Source organism: Dermochelys coriacea, chromosome 6 (genome assembly GCF_009764565.3).
Source record: "Dermochelys coriacea isolate rDerCor1 chromosome 6, rDerCor1.pri.v4, whole genome shotgun sequence".
NCBI classification, from domain to species: domain Eukaryota; kingdom Metazoa; phylum Chordata; order Testudines; family Dermochelyidae; genus Dermochelys; species Dermochelys coriacea.
The window spans coordinates 71045770-71070598 of NC_050073.1; the positions used below are offsets into that span (position 1 = coordinate 71045770).

Here is a 24829-nt window from a genome sequence, read left to right on the forward strand (position 1 = left end):
TTTACACCAGGGCTGGGTGTAGGGGTGCCAATTTTCTAATCACACAAAACCAAACACCCTGACCCCGCCCGCTTCACAGAGGCTCTGTCCCACCCCTTTCCAAGGCCTCACCCCCACTCACTCCATCCCCTCTCCCTCTGTCGCTCACTCTCCCCCACCATTACTTTCTTGCTCATTTTCACCGGGTTGGAGCAGGGGTTGGATTTGGGGTTTGGGCTCCAGCTGAGGGGTGCAGGCTCTGGGATGGGGCCAGAAATGAGGGGTTCAGGTTGTAGGAGGGGGCTCCAGTCTGGGGCAAGGGGTTGGGGTGTGGGAAGGAATACCGGCTCTGGGCTGGGGGTATGGGCTCCAGAAATGAGGGGTTCAGGGTGCAGGAGGGAGCTTCGAGTTGAGAGAGAGGGTGAGGGCTCTGGTCTGGGGGTGCGGGCTCCATGTTGGGGCAGGGGGTTGGGGTGCGGGCTCCAGCTGGGTGTGGAGCCAGGGATGAGGGGTTTGGTACATGAGGGGGCACGGTGAAGAAACAAGACCAAACTTTTAAAGAATCCTTTGAAGTTTTAAAGAACATATGAGGTGATGGACAATAGGAGAGACAAACTATGTTGTTTCCCTTTAAGTCACAAAGGAAGGTAAGGTTTCAGAGTAGCAGCCATGTTAGTCTGTATTCGCAAAAAGAAAAGGAGTACTTGTGGCACCTTAGAGACTAACAAATTTATTAGAGCATAAGCTTTCGTGAGCTACAGCTCACTTCATCGGATGCAAGGAAGGTAAGGCATTTGGAATGGTTCCCACCCATTGCGTGTGTGCATATGCATGCAAATATATAATTCAGAAAGGTGTGTATGCCTGAGATAAGTCCTTAACATCACAACTTGATGTTAGGGAGGCTTTGTTTCGACCTGAGTAGAAGTCAGAAGTGTAATCAACTTTTTTTTTTTTTAGATCTTGTGAACTTTCTTACTTTGTCATTTTACATTTTCAAAAATAACGTTTCCCTAATTATTTTCATGCTTTCTTAATTTTTTGAAATATTTAGGCATGAAGTTAAATATAAATTGATAGTGCACTTTCTCAGTGCACAGGACACAGAAGTGGGCATTGTTTATTTCAATAACCAGCTTTGTAGTTACATTTTTTCTGAACTTTGGCATACTAGTGGTATGTTATCTGCAAATGGCTTTTTTTCAGAGGGAGCTAATATCACAGAAATGAATGGTGGAAATTACAGCATGTAGCTAATTATGAGGTTAATCTTCATGACTATGTGAGTTATGGATCACTGTATCAGGAACATTAGCACATTAACCACTGTGTCATCCATAATAGGTAAATCGGTGGTCTCACATTTAACAAGTCTCTTAATGGTGCAGGAAGAAGTAGACAAGGAAATTGGGAATTTCTCGTGTATTTGCATTTTTTGCAGTTTCTTAAATTGAAAAAAGGAATACAAATGAATCTTACTCTTAATGTGAGATAACTTTTGCAGATTGCATGCATGAGCTTTATTTATATGTTACAAATAAAAAAGTTTCCCTTGGAAATGCTGAAGTTTACAAACTGGTAGCTTTCATTCCCAAACAGTGAAATTACCTTAGAGAGCCCCTTACATATATAGTGTTTTGTAGGCAATATAGAGGAAATTATTGAACTGAAATGTCTCTGCAGAAGGTATTGTACTTTGAAATAATAAAAAAGTAACAGAACTCCTGTTCTCTACACAGTTAATTGCTCACTTCTGAGTTTTGACTGTTTACCCTGCCTACCCATACAGCTTTTTGTCAATGGGTGTGGTGAATGGTCGATAAGTACCTGTTTATAGTTCACAGAAATAGCCCTGGAGAGTTAAACCAGTAGTAATATGAAACCAGTCTTCTTGGTGTGGGTGTGTGTGTGTGAGGTTTTTTTTTTTTAACTGGCCCTGGAGCCTGAAATCTGCATTCCAGATGAAACCTGCAGCAAAGCGGAAGAAGAGAGCTTGATATTTTTTATTCAGTTTCAAGGGTACTACGTTTAGATACTGTAGCCGGTTGAGAATTCAGAACAGTCCAGAAGATCAACGAAGGTTGTTTTTGTTTGTTTGGTAGAGATTTTTGAAGTATTGCTTTGTCTGGATTTGTAATTTTACAGAGGTTTTTTTTTTGCGTTGTTCGATTTGCTAAAGGCGGTCTTAGACAAAGTGGAAAAGGTTACATGAAAGAAGCTTTCAGGAGTTTTCGGCAGACAGACGTTCACAACCCATAAGGAAGTAAGAAACTAATGCGATTCGTTCTGTTCAACAGGCTTTTTCATTTATACAGTTGCTCTTCACTTTTAACTAGCAGGATTGTGTAGCCAGTAGGATTGCAGGAATTGGGGCAGTGATCATTGGTCCGCTCTTCAACTGAGAGTACAGTGCTGGCAGATTTTCGCTGACAAAAAGCCTTTTGTGTAAAGGAACAAGTAACGAAGCTGCCAAGAACTTTGAATACTGTATGTCAAGATGCAGAGCGTTCTTGTTTCTCTTGGACTGGAGTTGTAAAATTTGACAGACGCTTTCAGTCCATACTATAGCACTAGAAACAGGAAAGGAGGGATAGTGTGACCTTGGGGGGACCGGCTTTCCTGATGATAAAAAAAGAAGAGCTCCCATTGCATTTCCTGTTGTAAGTTAATAGACTGAATGGGTGTAATAAGCAATTGTGTAGAAGGTAACTAATAGTAATAACAAAAGTAAAACCTATATTGTGGTTTGCCCAACATGGAAGCAAATAACACTTCACCTGGCAGCAGTGAGCTTTTACATCTAGGGCATGCAACAGAGACTGAACACAGCCAGCCTTTCTTCACTACATTTTCTATGAAAGCACTTTTTGGATTTACTACTAAATTGGAACCAGGAACTCTGAAAAAACAAGCAGTACTTAAGGCATTTCAAACTTTTGATGCTGATACAAATACCCAAGCTGCCTACCATGACAAGGGTGGTGGTGGTCATGATGATCCAGAAGTACATCATGTGCTTCCCAAAATACAGGAGGCTGACCCAGAGGCCGGCAGCCAGGCTGACCTGAATATGGAGCTAGCTGAACAGAATGAACTACCTCTTCCTCATTTAGAGTCCGTTCAGCCTCCTTTGGCTGAATGTGACAGAGATGACAAGGATGCCATTTTTGTACAAAGTACTTTGGCTTATACAACAAGTGATACAGTATCGGACAATGAGAGTACAGACCTAGACAGTGATGGAGACAAAACAAACAAATCTTTGTTAACTATTGTGGCTTTGTCTGATGAGTCTTTAGAGAATAATAACCAGGATAAGGAAGAATTGGAATCGGAAGGGTCCAGTGAAAGTAATGCCACTGTGGAAAGAGATAAAGCTGAGTCAACCTCAGTAATTTCTCAGCAGCTTCCAACAGAGCTGAATGGTGATCTGGAATATAGCTCAGCTAGAGAAGACAAAATGTTAACAGACGAGCACTGCATTGGCCTACCTTCTCTAGAGGAGAATCCTCAAGAGCCTATGAGTGGAGAAGAACAAGGATCTTCAGCAAACGGCTCTAATAACACATCCTCCCCAAAATCAGCTGTAGGTGAAAAGACCTTTCAGCTACCTGCTTTCTTTAGTGGATTGCGTGTGCGAAAAAAAGGTCTAGCTGCAGAGGATGGAGAGACTATCACAGAAATTAAACCGAAGGACAGTGAATTGGCTCTGCTTAAATTAAAACAGCCTGTTAAGAAATCTAATATTACATCAGACGTGCTCACTAAAAAGAAACCAGCTGAGCCTAAAACAAGTCCTACTTTCCTGGAACAGGTGTCTCAGCTGTTAAACATTGAGGTCCCTAAAAATGAAGATAAAGCCAAAGATTCAGGTGAGGATACTAGTGACACTGAGACCAGTGATGAAGGCCAGGAGAGCAAAGCCACCAATAGAACAGAGCCCCTGTCCTCTGCTGAAGAAACAAAACCAAGCCCAGCTGAATCAGCATTAGATGCGTTTAAAGCTTTTTTTACGCGGCCTCCAAAAAAGGAGATGACTGTTGATACTTCAGAGCTGGAAGCCATAAAACGCAAAATGAGAAATGAAAAGGAGTTGCTGAAAGCAGTATTTGAGAGATCAAAATCAAAGTCTGGGAATGGAGCAGCTGACCTGAAATCTGTAGGTTTGAGTTATTTTTACATTCTAAGGGCTCGAGGTAAATGGATATAAAATAATTTCTGCTGATAAAATGATTGGTGTGAACTAAAATAACCTAAAGTCAAAATTTCAAGCATGGCTTCTGATTTTGGGAGCCTTAAGTTTTGGCTTCCCAACTTGAGACACCTTTAATCTTTTCACAAGTGCTGGACAACCTGAGTTCTGAATGAAGTCAGTGAGAACTACAGATGATGAGCACCTTTTGAAAACAAGGCCAAAGATGTCTCAAGTTGGGAATCCAAAAAATTTGAGGCCCCCAACTTGTGTGTCTAATTTAAAAAATGTGGCTGCAAATCAATTGCTTTCCTTTCATTGGATGTGGGTGCTCTCTGAATCAAAATTAAATTACAAGTATTTATTGTAAATATCTTTAATTATCCTAATAGAGAGTTAATACTGAAATTCACTCTTTATTCTTATTATAAATATTACACTTCATATCATATACCTAGACTTCAAAAAAACCTAAAGAGAGTTATCAGAGATCAGTATCAGCCTCAACTTTACACTGTCTTTATTTTTAATAAAAAGAAAAGGAGTACTTGTGGCACCTTAGAGACTAACAAATTTATTTGAGCCTAAGCTTTTGTGAGCTACATCGGATGCATCCAATGAAGTGAGCTGTAGCTCACGAAAGCTTATGCTCTAATAAATTTGTTAGTCTCTAAGATGCCACAAGTACTCCTTTTCTTTTTGCGAATACAGACTAACATGGCTGCTACTCTGAAACCTTTATTTTTAATGGCTTTTCTTTCTAAAAGTAATTTTTGTTTTGTTTTGTTTTTTAAAATCCTCTTAGAAAGAATTGTATTATGACAGGTGATGCAACAGACAATAAATTGTATACAATTTTCTGGGTGACTTGCCCAAAAGAGGGGCCTTAAAAGGTATCCTCTCTGTCAATAGTCTATACACCTAAACCCAGATCTTACAAATACTTCCACATGTTCAGCTGTACACAGGACAGTTGTCCCAGTGAAATCAATGGAACTATTTATCTGTTTAAAATTAAGTATGTTCCTGTATGTTTATGGGAGTGGAGCCTCTGTCAATATGGTGTTTTGGATATGTGTATTTTTAAGTGAAAAAAGGCAATACAACCCCCACAAAACTCTCCCACATTGAGAGTCTGAATAAACCAATATAAATTCATAGTAAGGACCTGAACTTAAATGCAAATAAATAAATTAAAAGCCCCTTTGAATTAAATGAGCAGAAAAAGGACACATCCTTTAACAATTACAGATGTGCGCAGATGTAATTAATTCATAAAACTATTTTCATTGACTACAGTAGGATTGCGTCTTTGAGTAAGGGTTGTGGGGTTGAGTCCTAAATCTGAAACTGGATAACCTAGAGTTTGTTTGCCTGTACTCAAAGTTTTGAGTTTCCATTCGTGCACGCGTGTGCGTGCGTGCGTGTGTGTATGTTTTAAAAAAAACCTCTAAGAACTTCTCCTGGGTAGACTGAGACCTTGTAGACACAATATCAGCTTACAGTAAATTTCCTGTTTTCAGAGTAGCAGCCGTGTTAGTCTGTATTTGCAAAAAGAAAAGGAGTACTTGTGGCATCTTAGAGACTAACACATTTATTTGAGCATAAGCTTTTGTGAGCTACAGCTCACTTCATCGGATGCATTCGGTGGAAAATACAGTGGGGAGATTTATATACACACACAGAGAATATGAAACAATGGGTTTTATCATACACACTGTAAGGAGTGTGATCACTTAAGATGAGCTATTACCAGCAGGAAGTGGGGGGGAGGAGGAAGAAGACCTTTCATGGTGATAATCAAGGTGGGCCATTTCAAGCAGTTAACAAGAACAAGAGGAACAGTTGGGGGGGGGATAACATGGGGAAATAGTTTACTTTGTGTAATGACTCATCCACTCGCCGTGTCTCTATTCAAGCCTAAGTTAATTGTATCCAGTTTGCAAATTAATTCCAAGTCAGCAGTCTCTCACTGGAGTCTGTTTTTGAAATTTTTTTGTTGAAGGATAGCCACCCTCAGGTCTGTAATCGAGTGACCGGAGAGATTGAAGTGTTCTCCAACTGGTTTTTGAATGTTATACTTCTTGACATCTGATTTGTGTCCATTTATTCTTTTACGTAGAAAATGTAGATGCTGGCAGGGCATTTGTTTCTCATGTGTAGCAGTGACAGTAGAGAGCACTACTATAATTCACCTGTAACAAAGCCATGTTTGGCTCTTCCAACTTTAGCTATAGATACAGAATAAATATGAAAATTCCTGAAACAGTATTAGACTCCTCAGTTCACAACAGGTTGACAGCTTCTCAGAGTCACTTTATTAAATTTAAATGCTGCATGTAACATGCTAGTAAGCTTTGTGATGTTCCCCTCCCACCCCCAAAGCAGTTGTTCTTACATTCTTTTCCTCCTTTCTTCATCCTCACCGACTGAATTTCATTATAATGGATTGGAATCAAACTGATAATCATCCTGGCTCTAATTTTATAATGCAAATGAGCTCCAGTTATGGATGGCCATTGCTTTAAATACACAAGTTTAGTTAAATGCAGTATTTACCATTTTTGGAATGGATTAATATTGCAACATTTTAATCTTCTCTTTTTCATATTTTTAATAGCCTGACCTAAATCCCTCAGAGCAAGATGACAAAACTCCAGGGAAACTCCAGGCTGTCTGGCCTCCACCTGAAATCAATGAGGGAAAAGAAAAAGTGGGGTTGAAGTACACTGAAGCAGGTAAAACAAAAAAGGTGAAAGACTTGCAGAAATGGATCATTCTAATGTTTCAAGTGTTGGGTTTGTGAAATATAAAAATATAATGATTATTTTCTTATTCTAAAAAGCTGACAGCATTTTATTTTTTTCTCAGCATGGCACTAGTTACCATGACCTGGTAGGTAGGTAATTTGAAACTCTCTGTGGATTTGGATGCCATCTGAAGACATTATAACCTTTTGAAACTTCTTATGAAAAAAAAATTGCATTGTTTTCTGATACACTAGGTCAAACATATATCTGGTGCAACTCTGTTTAAATTTGTGGAGGGATCAAGATAATCTAAAATGTCAGAATTACTAGAGATTCCTTCTTTTTGGGTTAGAACAGATTTTGGATATTGAATCTGCCAGATTCTAGTCTGATTTGCTGATTCTCTTTAGGTACCATTACACTTAGGTTTTTACATTCAGAGTAGAAGTAGGAGTATTAACATGTTTAGTTTTGTTACCTTCTTTGCATAGGCACATAGGAGTAGCTGTATCCAATCAGATCACTGGTCCATCTAGTTTGGTATTCTGCGTGTAACAGATCCCAGTACTAGATGGTTCAGCAGAAGGCATGAGAAACCCAGTACTGGACGTTTCTGGAATAGTCTACCTGGTTCATCCTAGCCCGTATCAGCTAGTTGTTGGCTTGTGCCCTGAGCATGAGAGTTCATAGACCTTAAAAATGTATTTATTGTATCCAATGTAACTCTGGCTGTTCTCATTATTCATACATTGTGGGATTTTTCTAAAGCACCTAAATGAAAGACAATGGGATTTGTGTTCCTAATTCACCTTTTGAAAAATGTATCCATAAATGATTTAGTAGGATTAAAAAAGGATTAAATTCTTGGCCTTTATGCTATATTCCTGGCAATAATGCACTGTTTAATTGCCTGTGTCTTGTAATGAGTGGGTTAAATGTGTTGTCGTGTTAGGTTAGTGTTAAGCTCTACCTGCTCTCTGTATTCTCTAGAGAGGTAAATGGGACAATGGTAATGTTTACTTTTCATATATGATTCATTATCTTGTTTATTTCTATTATGTCCCTTCTTATTTGTCTGGATTCTAAACTACATATTCTCATTCTTTTCACTGTCTCCTTGACTCATAACTTTTTCACTCCCTCTTGAACCCCTACTATTTCTGAACAATTACTCATAGGTAAGAGAATAATACTAGTTAAATGATGTTCAGTGTCAAAATAGTACTGTTAACATATAAAGTAAATAAATTGTTTAAGTATTTTGTAGTAGGAAAAGAGGGAGGGTTATTAGAGGGGAGAACTGAGAACTAGCACCCTAGGTTTTTTTCTGTCTCTGCAATTGACTTGCTATGAATTTGGGCTAGTAATTTAACCTCTCTCTCTACTTTAGCTTACTGCTTTATAAAATGGATGTAACACGAGGAGTATCTGCCGTACAGGGGTGTTCAGAAAGTTAACTATATTTGTTTTTCCAGCACTGACAGGAACACAGCTCTTAACTCATTTGACTCACCATACTTCTACACACTGAATTGGGTCACTTACATTGTAGTTAATCAGTCGGAAACCTCAGACAGATCCCTAAATGAACAGTACAATATATGTGCGAAGTACAGTATTTCAGCTTTTGACAGGACTTCCACTGTCTCTTTTTCTGAAACTTATATTTGTTTTTTAAAAGTACTACATATGGAGTATTTAATTTTCCTAACATGAAAAGTGAAAAAGGGCTTTCCTATCTTTTTTCCTACTTCCTAGATGTCTAAAGTGAGATATAATCTTTCATAGTAAAAGGGGAACAAGCTTTCAATAAACAAAAGCTTCATATTGTACTAGTAATGAGATGAACTAGGTCATGCTTTACTGGGATGTGAATAGGAAGGGGGGCATTCATTTAGATCCCACATATATTGTTGTTTGTTACTGAGATGTTGTGGATGGCAGTGTCATCAACATGCTGATGGTATTCTAAGCCTTATTTTTATAGAGCCCAAATTCTTCAGTTCCATTATTCACCCAGTGTCTGGCAGAGATAGGGGTGTTGATGGAAAAAACAACTGCTGGTGAGTCAATTGTGATGAAACACAAGTGATGCTTTTACAGGAGTTGGGTGAAGGCTGTGTCTGTAACATCTGTTGAGGATGTATAGTAGATTTGTGCCTAAATGGTTAGCAGCCTCTTGATTCTTTTGGCTCCATAATTATTCCTGGATGCCCAGAGAGCAGTGGCAGCTTGAAGTGAAACTGTATGACTGGCTAGGACACTGCAAGTGTCTGTAAGTGAAAACCTCAAATCAGCCATGTTGCCTGTGTTAGCTTTAGGATTGAAAACCCCAATGCACTTTGCTTATGACTACCCCTGAAGCTCATCTGCAAGCTCCTGGAAGAGCAGAATGCTACTTGTCCCAAGTGTGGTGTCTTCTGTACAAGTATCAATCTGCGTAGTGCAGACCTGCTTTGAATATACACAGCCTATACCCAAGTCTTCACTCATTTCTTGTTTGCTTTCAAGTGCAATGTAAGGAGGTAGTGTTTATTTTTAAGCCCAGAGTAGTGTGGGACTCTATTATTTGATAGAGCGTTTCTCAGAAGATAACTAATTCCAACAGTTAAAACCAGATGGAAAGCTCTTGTTTTCAGAACCTATGTTTAAACACTGTCTATTGGCAGTAGGGTGACCAGATGTCCCGATTTTATAGGAACAGTCCAGATTTTGGGGTCTTTTTCTTATATAGAAAGAAATATTTCTCCTATTACCCCCTATTCCTGTCCTGATTTTTCACATTTGCTGTCTGGTCACCCTAATTGGCAGGGATCTCTCAGATATTGCTTCTCCTCCCCTGATTTTTTTGGAACATGGTCCTTTTAGTCACAGTCAGTCACAACTCGAGTCTAGCACAATTTTAAAATCACTTATTTTGTTCAGCATTTGATCAGTAGTTTGTTTTGCACTTGTTCTGCATTGTAATCTCTGCGAATAAAGCACCCAGCTGCCACAGCAATAGAAGCTAGGAAGCATGCAGAGCTTAGTTATATGATTATTCTTTGCATATGCATAATTTACCTATGAAGTAAAAGAGTTTTCAGTACATAATACCCCTGTGTTTGAAGAATTTGTCATCACCAAGACACACAAGGGAAAAAACTGCAAATCTGATGATCCCTATTAAAAATGCTTGTTTAGTAAATGTAGGTCTAGTAGTCACTTGAAGCTGGAACAACTTGTCCTATTGCTTAAAAAAAGTGGAAAAAAGAGTAATAAGGAAAAAAAGGACTTAATTGGCATTCATATTGGAGACAACTTTGTAATGAATCAGACTGAAATATAAATCCAGTTAGCTTTCATAGCTATTCTTAACAACCTTTTTAATTAATTCTTTTGTTTATATTTTTAAACAAGGTTCTGCTCCCTCAGCCTGTCTTTCCATTGTACTTGATTCTTCAGTGAAGTCATGCTGTCTCTATGGCACCACAATTTCTATGGCAACAGACTTTGATGCTATAAACAGAATTTTGATTTCTTTGTAGGAAAGAGAAACCAGGCTCTGCAGGACAGCTCTCTTATTGAAACATAGGTGTTTTAAATGATAGCAAAGGAAATACCAAATAATGCCAGATGCTTTTTCTACAGTTTCTGAAGTATGAAAACCTCTTTCAGCTGTGTTGTGGATTGCCACTAAAGGATCCTCCTTCAGCATATTTTAAACCAAATGAGAAGCTTGTATACTAGAGCAATGTATGTAATAGTCTGAGCATAGGTGAGAACCACAAACTCAAGAGCTCTAATCGTGACTTTTACACAGGCTTCCTTCATGGGAAAATTATTTACCCTATCTGCCTCATTCTTCCTCTGTAAAATGGAGATAATACTTAAATGCCTTTTATAAGGATAGAGTTAAAGTAGTCTGAAGAGGAAAATATTTGTAAGTGAAAGAATTATTATTCGTAATTTTTTCTAAATGAGTAAGGAATAACACTATGTAGGTGGCCTATATCTCTCCGAAATTATATTTGCCAGCTAGCCAACAGCAGCCAGATTCTTTAGGGATCTCTTCAGGCAAAAAGAGAGGAGGTGAATACTCCATTTGGAGCCTGTCCTTTTTAACAACCAGCTGGATGCTGGAGTATAAATGAATCTATTTCACTTTGTGTTCTTACTTGCCAACACTTGATATTCTCACGGGTTTCATGAGGATGTATTTTTTCAAGCAGCAAAATCTCACCATTTTTACTCTCATTATTGCTAGCTGTTTAGAGTGGAAATGGTGGAATCTGACCCTCAAGGGGAAATGTCACCATGATGAAAGTGATCATATTTTACGTATGAGCTTCCTACTTTCTGTGCCTGGATGGGGAGTTAGAGTTGTCACTGCAAAGATCTGGCTTAATTAACTTCAGGCAAACCCACAAAGCATTCTGTATTTTAATGAAAGCTTGATGTGATTTCCCGCCCCTCTTCAAAGCTCTACATAATTGTATTTATTTTCCTTTGTCAAGCTTTTACATAATCGTTAATAATAATACTAATAGTATTTAAGTATTATTTGTATTGTATTAGTGCCTAGGAACCTCATTCATGGACCGGCACCCCTAGCAGAGTATCTGACTTGTATCAACTTTTTTATTTTAAAACCTTTGTGATGACATTTTTTGGTATAAATATTGTGTACGCTTTATTACTGGTTTGATAATAGAGTACTTACTATAGGTTTGCATAGCCATATCTTGGCAATGAAAGGATTTCATGGAAGAAACCATATTTTACTGCTGAGATGCAAAAATAGAATTTAGAATGCCTGTTCTGGGATTTCAGTTATGACCTGTGATGCACATTGTTTTGGCAGATAATAGTTCAAGGAGATTCTGGATGGCAGATTTTTCTGGGTCTTGACTTTGTAATGTTTATAGAAATTCAGGATATGTTTAAGTATTATTGCCTACAAAAGGCTATTGGAAACTATCATATAAAGAGATTTTGCCATGTGATGGGTTATTCATTTGAGAAACATGATGCAGAAAAGGGAATATTTTAGTGTATCTTAGTAAAACAGTTATTATTCCATTATTTGTGGCAGGATCCGATTTACTTAGAGCAGGTCTACACTAGAAGCGCGACATCAGTGCACCTGTGCTGCTGAAGCACGTCTGGTGAAGACACTATGCCGACGGGAGAGCGCTTTCCCATTAGCTTCCATCTCTTGTGGAGGTGGAGTAGTTATGCTATCTCAGTGGGAGAGCATCTTCTGCTGACATAGCAGTGATATAGACAGCGCTTAGGCCACTGTAACTTGCGTTGCTCGAGGGATGTCTTTTTCACACCCCTGAGAGATGTAAGTTAGATCAACTTAAGTGGTAGTGTAGACATTCCCTCAGATTTACTTGAATTCATTTGATCTTAAGAGTTGTTATTTAGACATAGTATTAAAATCTGTAATAGAGTTAACAGTTTATTAATGAATAGAAAGCATTAAGTAGGAATATGTTAGGAAAAAATGATAAATTAACTCCCCTATTATGTGCATATGGACTGAAGTTGGAGTTTTTGTGGTTGATGATAACTGTCAATTTGACTCCTGTTCATTTGGTGATCGAAATAGGAGTTTTAAATTGTTTTACTATATTATTTGTCACTAACTTTATAATATAACAGATGTGTTCCAACTTGGTATGATTTAACATATTTTGACAAGTTGCATTAGATTTCTGTTGGGAAACTGATGTTTTTATTACGAACCAGCTTGCCACTTGTGACTAGTGCAGCCATTTTAAATTTATACCTTCCAAGTATCACTCATCTGGAATGACTGTCACATCTTTGCTCATAATGTCAGAATCTCATTCATGTCAACTGAAATGCAACTAATAATAAGGATGGTGGGCAGTGAGCAGAGTTTCCCCTTTATTTTTTCCTCCTGACTACAAGAGGCTACTCCTGGGGCTTGTGAGTAAGCAAGTAAGTAAGTTCTGTTCAATATTCTCTTCTATATGGGTTCTTAAACAATGCTCATCTCTCATGACTGTAGTATCAGAGGACTTGTCATGTGAACTAAGACCACTTTACTCCTGAATGAAAATGTCCACCTGAGGGTTTAATGTGTATTAACTTGTGTGCATTGACTTCATATCTTTAGTTGATTTGCCTTAACTTTTCTGTGTCACCATGTAGATGTGCCCTGAGCGCCTTCCAGTAGTACATTAAGCAATACTGATTATAGATCTATGTCTTTCAAGTCAAAGTTTAGACAGTACTGCAGTGCGAACTACGGAAGTGTGAATTGCAGTACATACCAAAGTGTTGAAATCTAACTGCTCTGTATGAACGCTGCTGGCATGAATCAAAGGTACCTAGTTTGCATTAACATAGTCCTGTTTAAAAGACGATAACACGAAAAAGGTATCTTTTAGTTTATGCCAGCAACGTTCTTCACACAGGGCAGTCAGATTGCAATACTTTGGTGTGCTCAGCAATTCACCAGTGGAAGGGAAGCCAGTATCTAAAAGCAGTTCTACATAGCAGAAATAGAATAATCACTTTAGGTTTTGGCCCCAGGATTCTGGTGCCAAAACAGATGAGACCATTTGACTTAATAGTAAAATCCATGGGTTTAATGAAATTTACTCTCTTGTATCAGATTTTGTTCTGTGGTCTTACATACCATGTGTGTTCAACTTTTGTCAGAACCAGCCTGTGAACAAGTGTGACTTAAAAATGAGCCTAAATTAAAATCCTGGATCAGAACAACCTCAAACATTGTAGAATTTTGGATCTGGATTTAGATCAGAGTTTTGGGCCTTATCTGGTTTCATCTCCTCCCATATGATAAAAACACAGTCTCTTACCAGTATGGGATCCATTTTATTTTACATAAGAAGGTATTTCATACATATGGTGTTAAATCTTCCAGCTGTTCCAGGCTCTCAGGAACCTGAGAATGTATAGAATGTGTACTTATTGTGTATATGTGTAGTCTGCGATTAAGTGTATTGAAAAAATAATTTATGCAGACAAACAAGTATCTTCCTTTTATTTAATCTTTTGCTGGGTGGAATGGGTGGGAAGAATTTGTAATGCTTAGAAGAAATTCCTTATTAACTTTGCTCCTCCTGTTTGTTGGTTGGGTGGCATTTATTTGCTGTATCGTAGTATTGGAACCTTGCCACTGTAATAGGATAATTGCACATTGTATCATGTGATCCAGTCACATAATGATTTTTCCATAAATATGGATTAGGGAGGATATTTACTGGCACATAAATCAGGCTGCAGGTGCCCAACAGCAATATTTCTATTGCTGCCTTCCTGGCAGGACAAAAGTGACAGATGATGTTATTAATGTCTGTCATCCAGTAAATGAGCTGTAGCTTTAGCCTTACCTGTGACAAGAGATGAAAGATCAATCAGATAGTTACTCAGGTGATTACCACTGAAAAGTGCTGTATGTTGCTTTGCAGTCAGAGGGAATGGAAGCTGTGTTCTTTCTTTATGCAGAAGAGACACCAAGACTTTCCATGTTTTCCTTGGTGAAGCCCAAACACTTGTAGGAATCATTTTATTTTATTGAAATGTATGGCCTCCATTATTTAGGGCATTCATTTTCTCTTTATATATACTTGCTGTAACAATTTAGCGATGGTCAAATTTTGATTAGAGGGTGATCCCAAAATTAACCTTTATTTAGACCCCTGACTATCCAGATCTCAGTATTTGCCTGTTCAATCCCCTGATCTGTACCCCCTGTCCTTCAGATTATCCCCTAACCTTATTTTCTGGGAGCGACTCTCCCCAGTGACTTGCAAACTACCTCCCTCCACCACCCACACTTTCATTATCCCAGAATCTTCTGTTTTGAAAGCTTAGGCCTAGGGTGACTTTGTAGGTCTCCCTTCCTCCCTACTAATCTGAGAAAGATCTGGTAGTGGTGGAAGGGAGGGTAAGGCTTCCCATTCTCTGCTCTGAAACAAGGGAGAGCAAGAAATTGTGTTAAGCTGCTAGTGGGTTGTGGGGCCTTGGATAGTTTGGGGACTAAAGAGCAATGAAGACTAAAGGGTAACAATGGAGGAGTTGGAAACCAAGTATGTGGGGAAGGGGAGGGGAATCTTTGGGGAAGAGACTGAAGATAGGTGAAAGACCACACAGGATGAAGAGGGAAATCAATTGGGGAAAATGGAGAAATGCAGGGAAAGATGGAAAAAAAACTAATAAACAGAGTGAGCAGAAGTAAGAAATGGAAAAAAAAGAGAAGGCAAAACCAGATATGTGCAGTTTTCATCATAGAATCATAGAATATCAGGGTTGGAAGGGACCTCAAGAATTAATCTAGTTCAACCCCATGCTCAAAGCAGGACCAATCCCCAACTAAATCATCCCTGCCAGGGTTCTCTCAAGCTGGGCCTTAAAAACCTCTAAGGAAGGAGATTCTACCACCTCCCTAAGTAACCCATTCCACTTCACCACCCTCCTAGTGAAAATGTTTTTCCTAATACCAACCTAGACCTCCCCCACTGAAACTTGAAACCATTGCTCCGTGTTCTGTCAAGGTTAAGGTTAAGTACATTTCATGTTAATTCCGATTTTCATTCAATGGGTGACTCTCAAGCTGTGATAATTATATGGGTGCTTATTTGTGTTTGTTGTATGAATGCACAAGTTTCTCTGCAATGTAGGAATTCCTTATTCCAGGGAATTATTACTCCAGTCCTGAATTGACTATGCCATTTGTACCAAGAGAGTTTCAAATATTCATAGATAAATATAGATAAATATTATCAAAAATCAGTTCTCACTTTCTTTATTTTGTCCCCAAAGTTCAAACTAGGGATGTTTTGGGAAAAAAAATTCTAATTACATGGAATTACTGCAGCTTGTTTAAGAACATTTCTAATTTTATAAAACATCTAATAATTTAAATGATGCAGTTAAAAGCCTATAAAAATTGTATGCATCTATTTTCTGTTTCATTCAGCTTCCTCATGAAAGTAGAGTAACTGGATTCACCTTTGTTGTTGTTAATTTTAACTTGCTGGTTCTAATGTACCAGCACAACAATTCAAGATTTGCATTGCAATCACTATAGTAAAATGTTTAAATACAAAACTTTTTTAAGTGGTGCTTTAAAAAATATGGAAACATTATAAGAGTATAAAATATTGCTCGGGAATGCAGGAGTGAAATCAGGAAGGCCAAATCACACCTGGAGTTGCAGCTAGAAAGAGATGTTAAGAGTAACAATAAGGGTTTCTTTAGGTATGTTAGCAACAAGAAGAAAGTCAAGGAAAGTGTGGGCCCCTTACTGAATGAGGGAGGCAACCTAGTGACAGAGGATGTGGAAAAAAGCTAATGTACTCAATGCTTTTTTTGCCTCTGTCTTCACGAACAAGGTCAGCTCCCAGACTACTGCACTGGGCAGCACAGCATGGGGAGGAGGTGACCTTCCCTCTGTGGAGAAAGAAGTGGTTTGGGACTATTTAGAAAAGCTGGACGAGCACAAGTCCATGGGGCCGGATGCCCTGCATCCAAGAGTGCTAAATGAGTTGGTGGATGTGATTGCAGAGCCATTGGCCATTATCTTTGAAAACTCATGGCAATCGGGGGAAGTCCCGGACGACTGGAAAAAGGCTAAAGTAGTGCCCATCTTTAAAAAAGGGAAGAAGGAGGATCCTGGGAACTACAGCCCAGTCAGCCTCACCTCAGTCCCTGGAAATCATGGAGCAGGTCCTCAAAGAATCAATTCTGAAGCCCTTAGAGGAGAGGAAAGTGATCAGGAACAGTCAGCATGGATTCACCAAGGGCAAGTCATGCCTGACTAATCTAATTGCCTTCTATGATGAGATAATTGGCTCTGTGGATGAGGGGAAAGCAGTGGACGTGTTGTTCCTTGACTTTAGCAAAGCTTTTGACACAGTATTCTTGCCAGCAAGTTAAAGAAGTATGGGCTGGATGAATGGACTATAAGGTGGATAGAAAGTTGGCTAGATTGTCGGGCTCAAGGGCTAGTGATCAATGGCTCCATGTCTAGCTGGCAGCCGGTATCAAGTGGAGGGCCCCAAGGGTTGGTCCTCGGGCCAGTTTTGTTCAATATCTTCATTAATGATCTGGAGGATGGTATGGATTGCACTCTCAGCAAGTTTGCAGAAGACACTAAACTGGGAGGAGAGGTAGATATGCTGGAGGGTAGGGATAGGATATAGTGGGACCTAGACAAATTAGAGGATTGGGCCAAAAGAAATCTGATGAGGTTCAACAAGGACAAGTGCAGAGTCCTTCACTTAGGATGGAAGAATCCCATGCACCACTAAAGACTAGGGTCCGAATAGCTAGGAAGCAGTTCTGCAGAAAAGGACCTAGGGGTTACAGTGGACGAGAAGCTTGATATGAGTCAACAGTGTGCCCTTGTTGCTAAGAAGGCCAATGGCATTTTGGGATGTATAAGTAGGGGCATTGCCAGCAGATCGAGGGATGTGATCATTCCCCTCGATTCGACATTGGTGAGGCCTCATTTGGAGTACTGTGTCTAGTTTTGGGCCCCACACTACAAGAAGGATGTGGAAAAATTGGAAAACGTCCAGCGGAGGGCAACAAAAATGATTAGGGGACTGGAACACATGACTTATGAGGAGAGGCTAAGGGAACTGGGATTGTTTAGTCTGTAGAAGAGAAGAATGAGGGGGATTTCATAGCTGCTTTCAACTACCTGAAAGGGGGTTCCAAAGAAGATGGATCTAGACTGTTCTCAGTGGTAGCAGATGACAGAACAAGGAGTAATGGTCTCAAGTTGCAGTTGGGGAGGTTTAGGTTGGATATTAGGAAAAAACTTTTTCACTAGGAGGGTGTTAAACACTGGAATGCGTTACCTAGGGAAGTGGTAGAATCTCCTTCCTTAGAAGTTTTCAAGGTCAGGCTTGACAAAGCCCTGGCTGGGATGATTTAGTTGGGGATTGGTCCTGCTTTGAGCAGGGGGTTGGACTAGATGACCTCCTGAGGTCCCTTCCAACCCTGATATTCTATGATTCTACTGATCACAGTTTTTATGAGCCTTAAATGTTGAGCTTAAATTGAATGGATGTTTTAAAAAATGCATATAAGGCTTTTTTTTTGTTAAAATGCCATATTTTCCTAAATTCTTACCTTAATTCTAGGTATATTTAAATTCCTTTTAATTATATGTTTAATTTAAATGTCAGTACAAGCTAGAATTTAAATGTCACTATTAATTGCTGAATATAACATTTTCCAACAGTTACTTTAGCCTAAGTTTGCTGGGCAGAATGTAAGAGCGTTCCTTATTCGAACAGTGGGAGTTTTGACTGAAAAAGGATACAGGATCATGCCTGTGGATCTGAGTTATACCCACATATAGTTATTCAGCAATGTGGGAGGATGTACTGGTGGCACCTAGTGACTGAAACAGAAAATTGCATGGGAAAATAATGGAGGAGGAAATGTAGAGAGTTCTTCAGAAAAAAGATAAGAAAGTTGAGAATAGTGGGGCTGGTGATGAATATGGGCAAGCAAATCAAGAAAGTGCCCTGTTCAGAACTGCAATGAATCAATATCATTAGGAATTAGTGGAGAATCAGTGCTGTAGGATGTGCTACATCAGAGGAATGGTAGGTTGCTCATTAGTTATTAAACTTTTTCTGGTACATTTGTTCTCCAGCAGTTAACTTTTTATTTTAGCCTTATTTTTCAAATACTCCTCTATACCCTGTTTAATAGTTGAGGTGTTTTTTTTTTTTTTTACAATAATGAAGCTGCTACACTTTACAGTTCTTCATTATGAATTTTACTACTTATGATTTTAGCTTTCAGTTAATTTCAGAGAACTCCTAATTTCTTATTTGATGTTTGGAGAAGCAACTCTTATGTTTGGAAGGTGGTCTGAAGATCTATGCAGGAAACTTATTAACTAAACTTTTATATCAATCAGGTTCACTGGGAAGAAGTAGGCGGGGCCTTACTTTTAGCTGTATTTCGGGGCTATGCTGCAGCTGACTGAGCTCAGCATTGCTCAGATTATGCTGATTCAGGAAAATAGCCCGGGCTTGGTGCTGTCCTGAATTGGGGGTCTAACTCTCTGCTCTTTCTGCTGCCCCATTCCCAAAGGAAATCTCAAACAAAACCACCTGATTCACTGTAGAGCCCAAAACAAATAGCACCATCATCCTGCACATGCACAATCCCTCTTTTCACCATTTTGAAGAATGCTGAATTTTCAGTTAAGTTGCAAACTTGTCTTTTAGGGCAGCGTGTGAAGCTCATCTGTTTACCCAGGAATGGGTAAGGCGAAGAAAGGAGGGCTATAGAGGTGGAGGAAGCTGTTGGTTTGGTTTGATGTGTTTCTTTTAACTTTTGTAAATGCACTTAGAGCTTGTCAAAGTTAATTTTTATGGGTAAAATTAAACGTTCTTTGTCTTTGTCTAGGTTGGTATTAGTAGCACCATATTATGCACATATTTTGTTTAAGGCAACATCCTGGAATGTGCATTGTATGATGACTAATACCTGTTTAATGCTTATGCTTTTTACTCATACTAATGTGAACTCTTTACTGTACAAGGAATTTTGCTATGTATCACATACCAAAGATAGAAGAGTGTGTATTGTATTTAGCAAAACAATTGTATGCATTGTTTATTATACAAATGTTTTTTCCTGTTGGTATGACAGTAAATTTAATGTGCTAAGTCGTTGTGTAAAGTATGTGTAGTGTCCAATGAAAATTAGTCATCTTTCACGTTACTGGGTATGTTACACATTAGAGAGAGATTCTTGCTGTAGTATGTACTGTCTGGAAAACTGAAGTCTGTGCGTATTTATCACTTGTAATGTTGCATATGCTTTAATTTTACCAGACACTAACACACCTAATATACTGCTTAGGGGGATTTTTTTCCTGTGAGTTCCACACTAAATTTTCACCCTGGCTTGTAGACAAGATATAGGAGCATAGCCAATTCATCAGTGAAAACATCTCTTTTCTTTATTTGCTTGTTTATAAAAACGAAATCTTCATCCCCATCTGTGGCTTCAGATCAAGTTATGTGGGGTAGAAATCTGTGAGGAAAAATTCTGAGCATAATTTCTGGGATGAGTTAGATTCCTTGTTCTGTTAAGCAAGTTGACTGAGTTTCATGGTAAGTGGTTAATTTAATTACCTTGGCATTTGTCATGTCCACATGCAAACCTTGAAGGGGTGGGTGGGTAAGACAGATATTTTAATCATTCTACAGCGTGCATGTATATACATATATAATATCTTGTGTTGTGACTTTTGTAGGAATGCTTACAGGTTTATAAGTGGTTGTTTCCATATCTCCTAAAAGGTTTTCTCTTAAAACAGCCCACCTGTTCACCTATCTGTTCTCCTATGGTATGGATCTCCAGGGTAGCTAAAGAAGTTCACGGAGGACACAGATACAGCCTTCTGATAAATGCTATTGATTGACACAAGCAGTATTCTTTTCCAAAACAAGGCACCTTTTTAATTGTATAAACAATAATTCATAATACAGTTGTAATCTAAAAACACACAGCTCTTCAGCAATTTAAAGAGCACCGCAACTGCAATAACATACAGCTGAGATGATTCTAAGTGGTTGCATCCTGTTACAGATGACTAGTCTGTCCCAGGCTGCTGACACAGTCCCTAAATGCTTTAAATCTTATACATTTCTTTCATTATCAACACATACACATTCTAAGACTATAGTGTAATTATAACTGACAAGCTTATGCTGTCTGCTGACGCAGGACTCCTTCTGGTGCTACTGCTGCTTGCTGCTGCTTTCTCACTTGCTTCTTCAGGTCTCCTCTCATTTGCTCTTCTCTGGTCCATTCTCCTCAGCTCCATCTGCTCTGTCAGCACCTCAGCTCTGACTGTCTTGGCTACCCACTGACACACTGCCTTTTAGACAGTCCTGTCAGAGCTTTCTAGACACTTTTTATAGTGTTTTTTCTTTTCCTACACATTCCATCTTTTTTTTTCTTTTGCTACTACACATTCATTCACATGGTCACCGCTGTTGTTTATCTCAGGGGGTTGTAATCTGCTGGATCCCTGCTAATTTGTTTTTTCCCGCCAATTTTATATTCAGTGCTATGTGACTGGTAGCTTCCATCTAATGGTGGAGTGACTCTTCCTTATTTATATTGGAAGCCAGAATTACAAAATGGAGTCTGGGGACTTCAAAATGGAGTTTCTCTGGTATCAGTGTGGAATTCAAGGGTTCTAAAAATGTACTTATGACTTGACTTTTAGCAGAGATGGTAATCTTTAATAGCAGTTAACAGAGATGAAGTAGTTCACAATCGAGACACAATTTTTCCTGATAATAGTGTAGATGGGTTTGCAGTAATGAATAGTGACAATGATGAGTAATGAAGCCTTTAGAACTACTGCTGTTTGACATAAAAGAAAAGGAGTACTTGTGGCACCTTAGAGACTAACACATTTATTTGAGCATAAGCTTTCGTGAGCTACAGCTCACTTCATCGGATGCAGTCAGTGGAAAATACAGTGGGGAGATTTATATACACACACACACACACACACACAGAGAACATGAAACAATGGGTTTTATCATAGACACTGTAAGGAGAGCGATCGCTTAAGATGAGCTATTACCAGCAGGAAGCCACACTTCCTGCTGGTAATAGCTCATCTTAAGCGATCGCTCTCCTTACAGTGTCTATGATAAAACCCATTGTTTCATGTTCTCTCTGTGCGTGTATCTAAATCTCCCCATTGTAGTTTCCACCGAATGCATCCGATGAAGTGAGCTGTAGCTCACGAAAGCTTATGCTCAAATAAATTTGTTAGTCTCTAAGGTGCCACAAGTACTCCTTTTCTTTTTTGCGAATACAGACTAACACGGCTGCTACTCTGAAAGCTGTTTGACATGAGAATCACCGAGGACTATATCTGATATATGTAATGAATATGAAAATATAAATATGTTTGTTTGAGGCTAAAATGCACTCTTGCTTATGCTTTTGTCTCTAGCTCACCTAAAACTTTACAAGGAGGGACCACCAGGTGGGTAGAGAGTGTATGTTGTTGTCTATGTGTGTCTAGTCTTTGGTTTCTCTCGTTTCCTTAAAGGCAGTGAGTACCTAGTTTATGATCTTTTTTCATAATGGAAAGATTTATAAACAACATGTATTCAGGGCCTATCAAAGTTTTGAGCTCACAATTAACCAGGCCCCTTATTGGGCTGCAGCATAATGGGAAAATATTTCCAGAATTCTAACCTGAGTTTTATGGTGATCACTAAACCAATTCAGTTTCATCTAGCATGTCCCAGTTACAAGTGTATCATTAAAATAAGTAAAAAGAAAAGGAGTACTTGTGGCACCTTAGAGACTAACACATTTATTTGAGCATAAGCTTTCGTGAGCGACAGCTCACTTCATCGGATGCTGTAGCTCACGAAAGCTTATGCTCAAATAAATTTGTTAGTCTCTAAGGTGCCACAAGTACTCCTTTTCTTTTTGCGAATACAGACTAACACGGCTGCTACTCTGAAATCTGTCATTAAAATAAGTAGCACTTGGATTAATCTCTCTCATTTGAATACCTATCTCAAAAGGTTCTGTGTCTGAGTGACAAATCTTGCAATACTAAAATGTTGGGGCTCCCAGGAACAGCATGACAACAGAGAACTGTCACATTTTTTGTATCCCGTGGAACACATTGCTCGTAATTCAGAACAAGAATTTATTTAGTTCTGAGAAGGAAATACTGGCAATACCTCTCCCATTTCAAAGCTGTGTGAAGGCAGTTAGATACCGGTATATAAATTCCTAGCAGAGTTATTAATGAATTAGTGGAGAAGTGTCTGGAAGCAAAAGCAGATTTTAACTGTGCTGTAAGGAAATGAAAGGAACCACTTAATCTATTAATACATAATTATTTCTACTACACTTATCATTTGAGCAAAGCTTCTGTCAATTAATTTTAGAGAAGCCTCTTGTACATTGAGGAAATTGCAGTACAAATCCAAGTAACAATGGTAGTCTAGTGACTCATACATCAAATATGAGCACCTCTGATATTTTGTAATATTCTACAGTACTGAGTGATAAAAAATGGCAAGAAATAAAAATATTTTAAACAAAGGCAAAATTATCTGTGGCAAAGAATAAATTCTCTCCGCAAATTTGGCATTGGAAGAATTGCTGAAGGTTTCTGATTATAATTGCAGAAAACTATTGCTCTATAGCTTAATTTGTGTTGATTAAGATTGACTTTTTTCTAGCAACATTTTTTTTTTTAACATTGCTGCAGGAATTCTTAAAAACAAAACCCCTTTTGCCTCTAACATCTAACTTCAAAATGTTTAGTCCAGAATATAAATATGATCCTTTGTCTTTTTAAAACTAACCAACCTAAAACTGTTATTTTAAAAATTGCTTTTTTTGCTTACATGGTAATTTTATTAATAATTTATTTAAAAGAACCACCCACACTCTGTCCTTTTTGAAGTTATTGCAATTGTAAGATGGAGATATTAAGTGAAACTTTGTGTCAAAGATACATTTAATACCTTTGAGGTGCAATGACCCTTGACATACTGTTGATGCATTTCTAATCCTTCTTGGACCCCTGTAATATGGATTGAACTCAAGCTGCTTGAAATCTGTTTTGTGTTGTCCTATTCTCATTTTCTGGAATTTGTAAAAGTAAATTTTAAAATACTTTAAAATACTAAAAAATTAAAATACTATCAGAAAACACTAAAAACATTAAAGCACTAGTTGTTATGTATTTAAATACTAATAAGGGACTTGCTCTGTGCAAGCTTGAAAGCTTGTCTCTTTCACCAACAGAAGTTGATCCAATAAAAGACATTACCTCCCCCACCTTGTCTCTCTAATATCCTGGGCATGAGCAGTACATATAAGAGGTTGGGGGAGGTTAAGCATCCTCTCAAAAGGCTGCCCATGTGGGGGGGGGCAAATACCGCAGATTCAGTGTGGGTCACCTCCCTTTGAAGTTGCGTTGCCTTTGGAGCACCAGAAGAGAAGCTCCCTGGAAGCGGAGGGGCCATCCGTGCCTAGACTGTGGCTCTGCCCCAAGGCCCCACCCTGTTTGGCCTCTTCTCCTGAGGTATGACCCGCCCACTGCTCGCTCCTCTTCTTTCCCATGGAGAGAAGAAAGCGGCAGGTAGGGACAGGTCTCAGAGGAAGACACGGAGAGGAGCGGGACGGTGGCCTCAGGGAAGAGGGAGAGCGCAGTGGTTAGGGGTGGGAAGAGGCAGAGCGGGGCGGAGCCTCAAGGGAAGAGGCATAGTGGGGGCGGGGCCTCGGGTGGAGCCTCGGTTCAGGCATTGGTGGCTTCCCCCCCCAGGGAACTTCCAGTGCTCGCGTGTAAGCCTCCCCAAACAGAAGACTCGTGCTGCCTGGGATCCTGGTATTCAACAGACTACACCAATCCTGCATATACTAATAGTCTAACAAATTAAAAAAACCCAGAATTATAATCAAATCAGTACAATAGATTCTGAACACCCTGCAACCCCTTTAGAACGTGCTTCTTTTAGTTTGCTTGCAAGTGTTGCTCTCCTCTTCTTTCATCTGGCCTGGTTCTGATCGTCTAATTTTAAAAATAATATAATAGAAGAAGAAAACCTGTGATGTCTAAAAATATGAGCAATTACAAATTTATTAAAAATCTGCATCTTTCCCTTATCTCCCTTTGTCATCCTTGTCATGCTGCTCTCGAGTGGCTCATGACCTTGAGTGCCAGCCTCAGGACAGAGTGTCAAGAAACAGGACATATAGCCAATTTGGGGTTTATGTCATATCATTAGATTTCATCAACCAAGTAAATGTGTAAACTCCTAACGCACTAAAATCGACTTAACATGGAGTCACAGACAGTCCCTTTGGTCACTCCAGTTTATCTTGC

The 24829-nt window shown here is 38.9% G+C and overlaps 1 protein-coding gene across 1 annotated transcript in view; it reads left to right on the forward strand.

The window, feature by feature from the left end:
• The first annotated feature begins 413 nt into the window (after positions 1 to 413).
• Positions 414 to 24829, forward strand: part of LOC119858032 (formin) — a 284466-nt gene continuing 260050 nt past the window's right edge. Inside the window, exons 1-3 of the mRNA XM_043516527.1 lie at positions 414 to 626; positions 765 to 4138; positions 6792 to 6909. Coding sequence (XP_043372462.1) covers positions 2735 to 4138; positions 6792 to 6909 — 1522 coding nt within the window. The 5' untranslated portion in view covers positions 414 to 626; positions 765 to 2734. The remainder of the gene's footprint in view (positions 627 to 764; positions 4139 to 6791; positions 6910 to 24829) is intronic.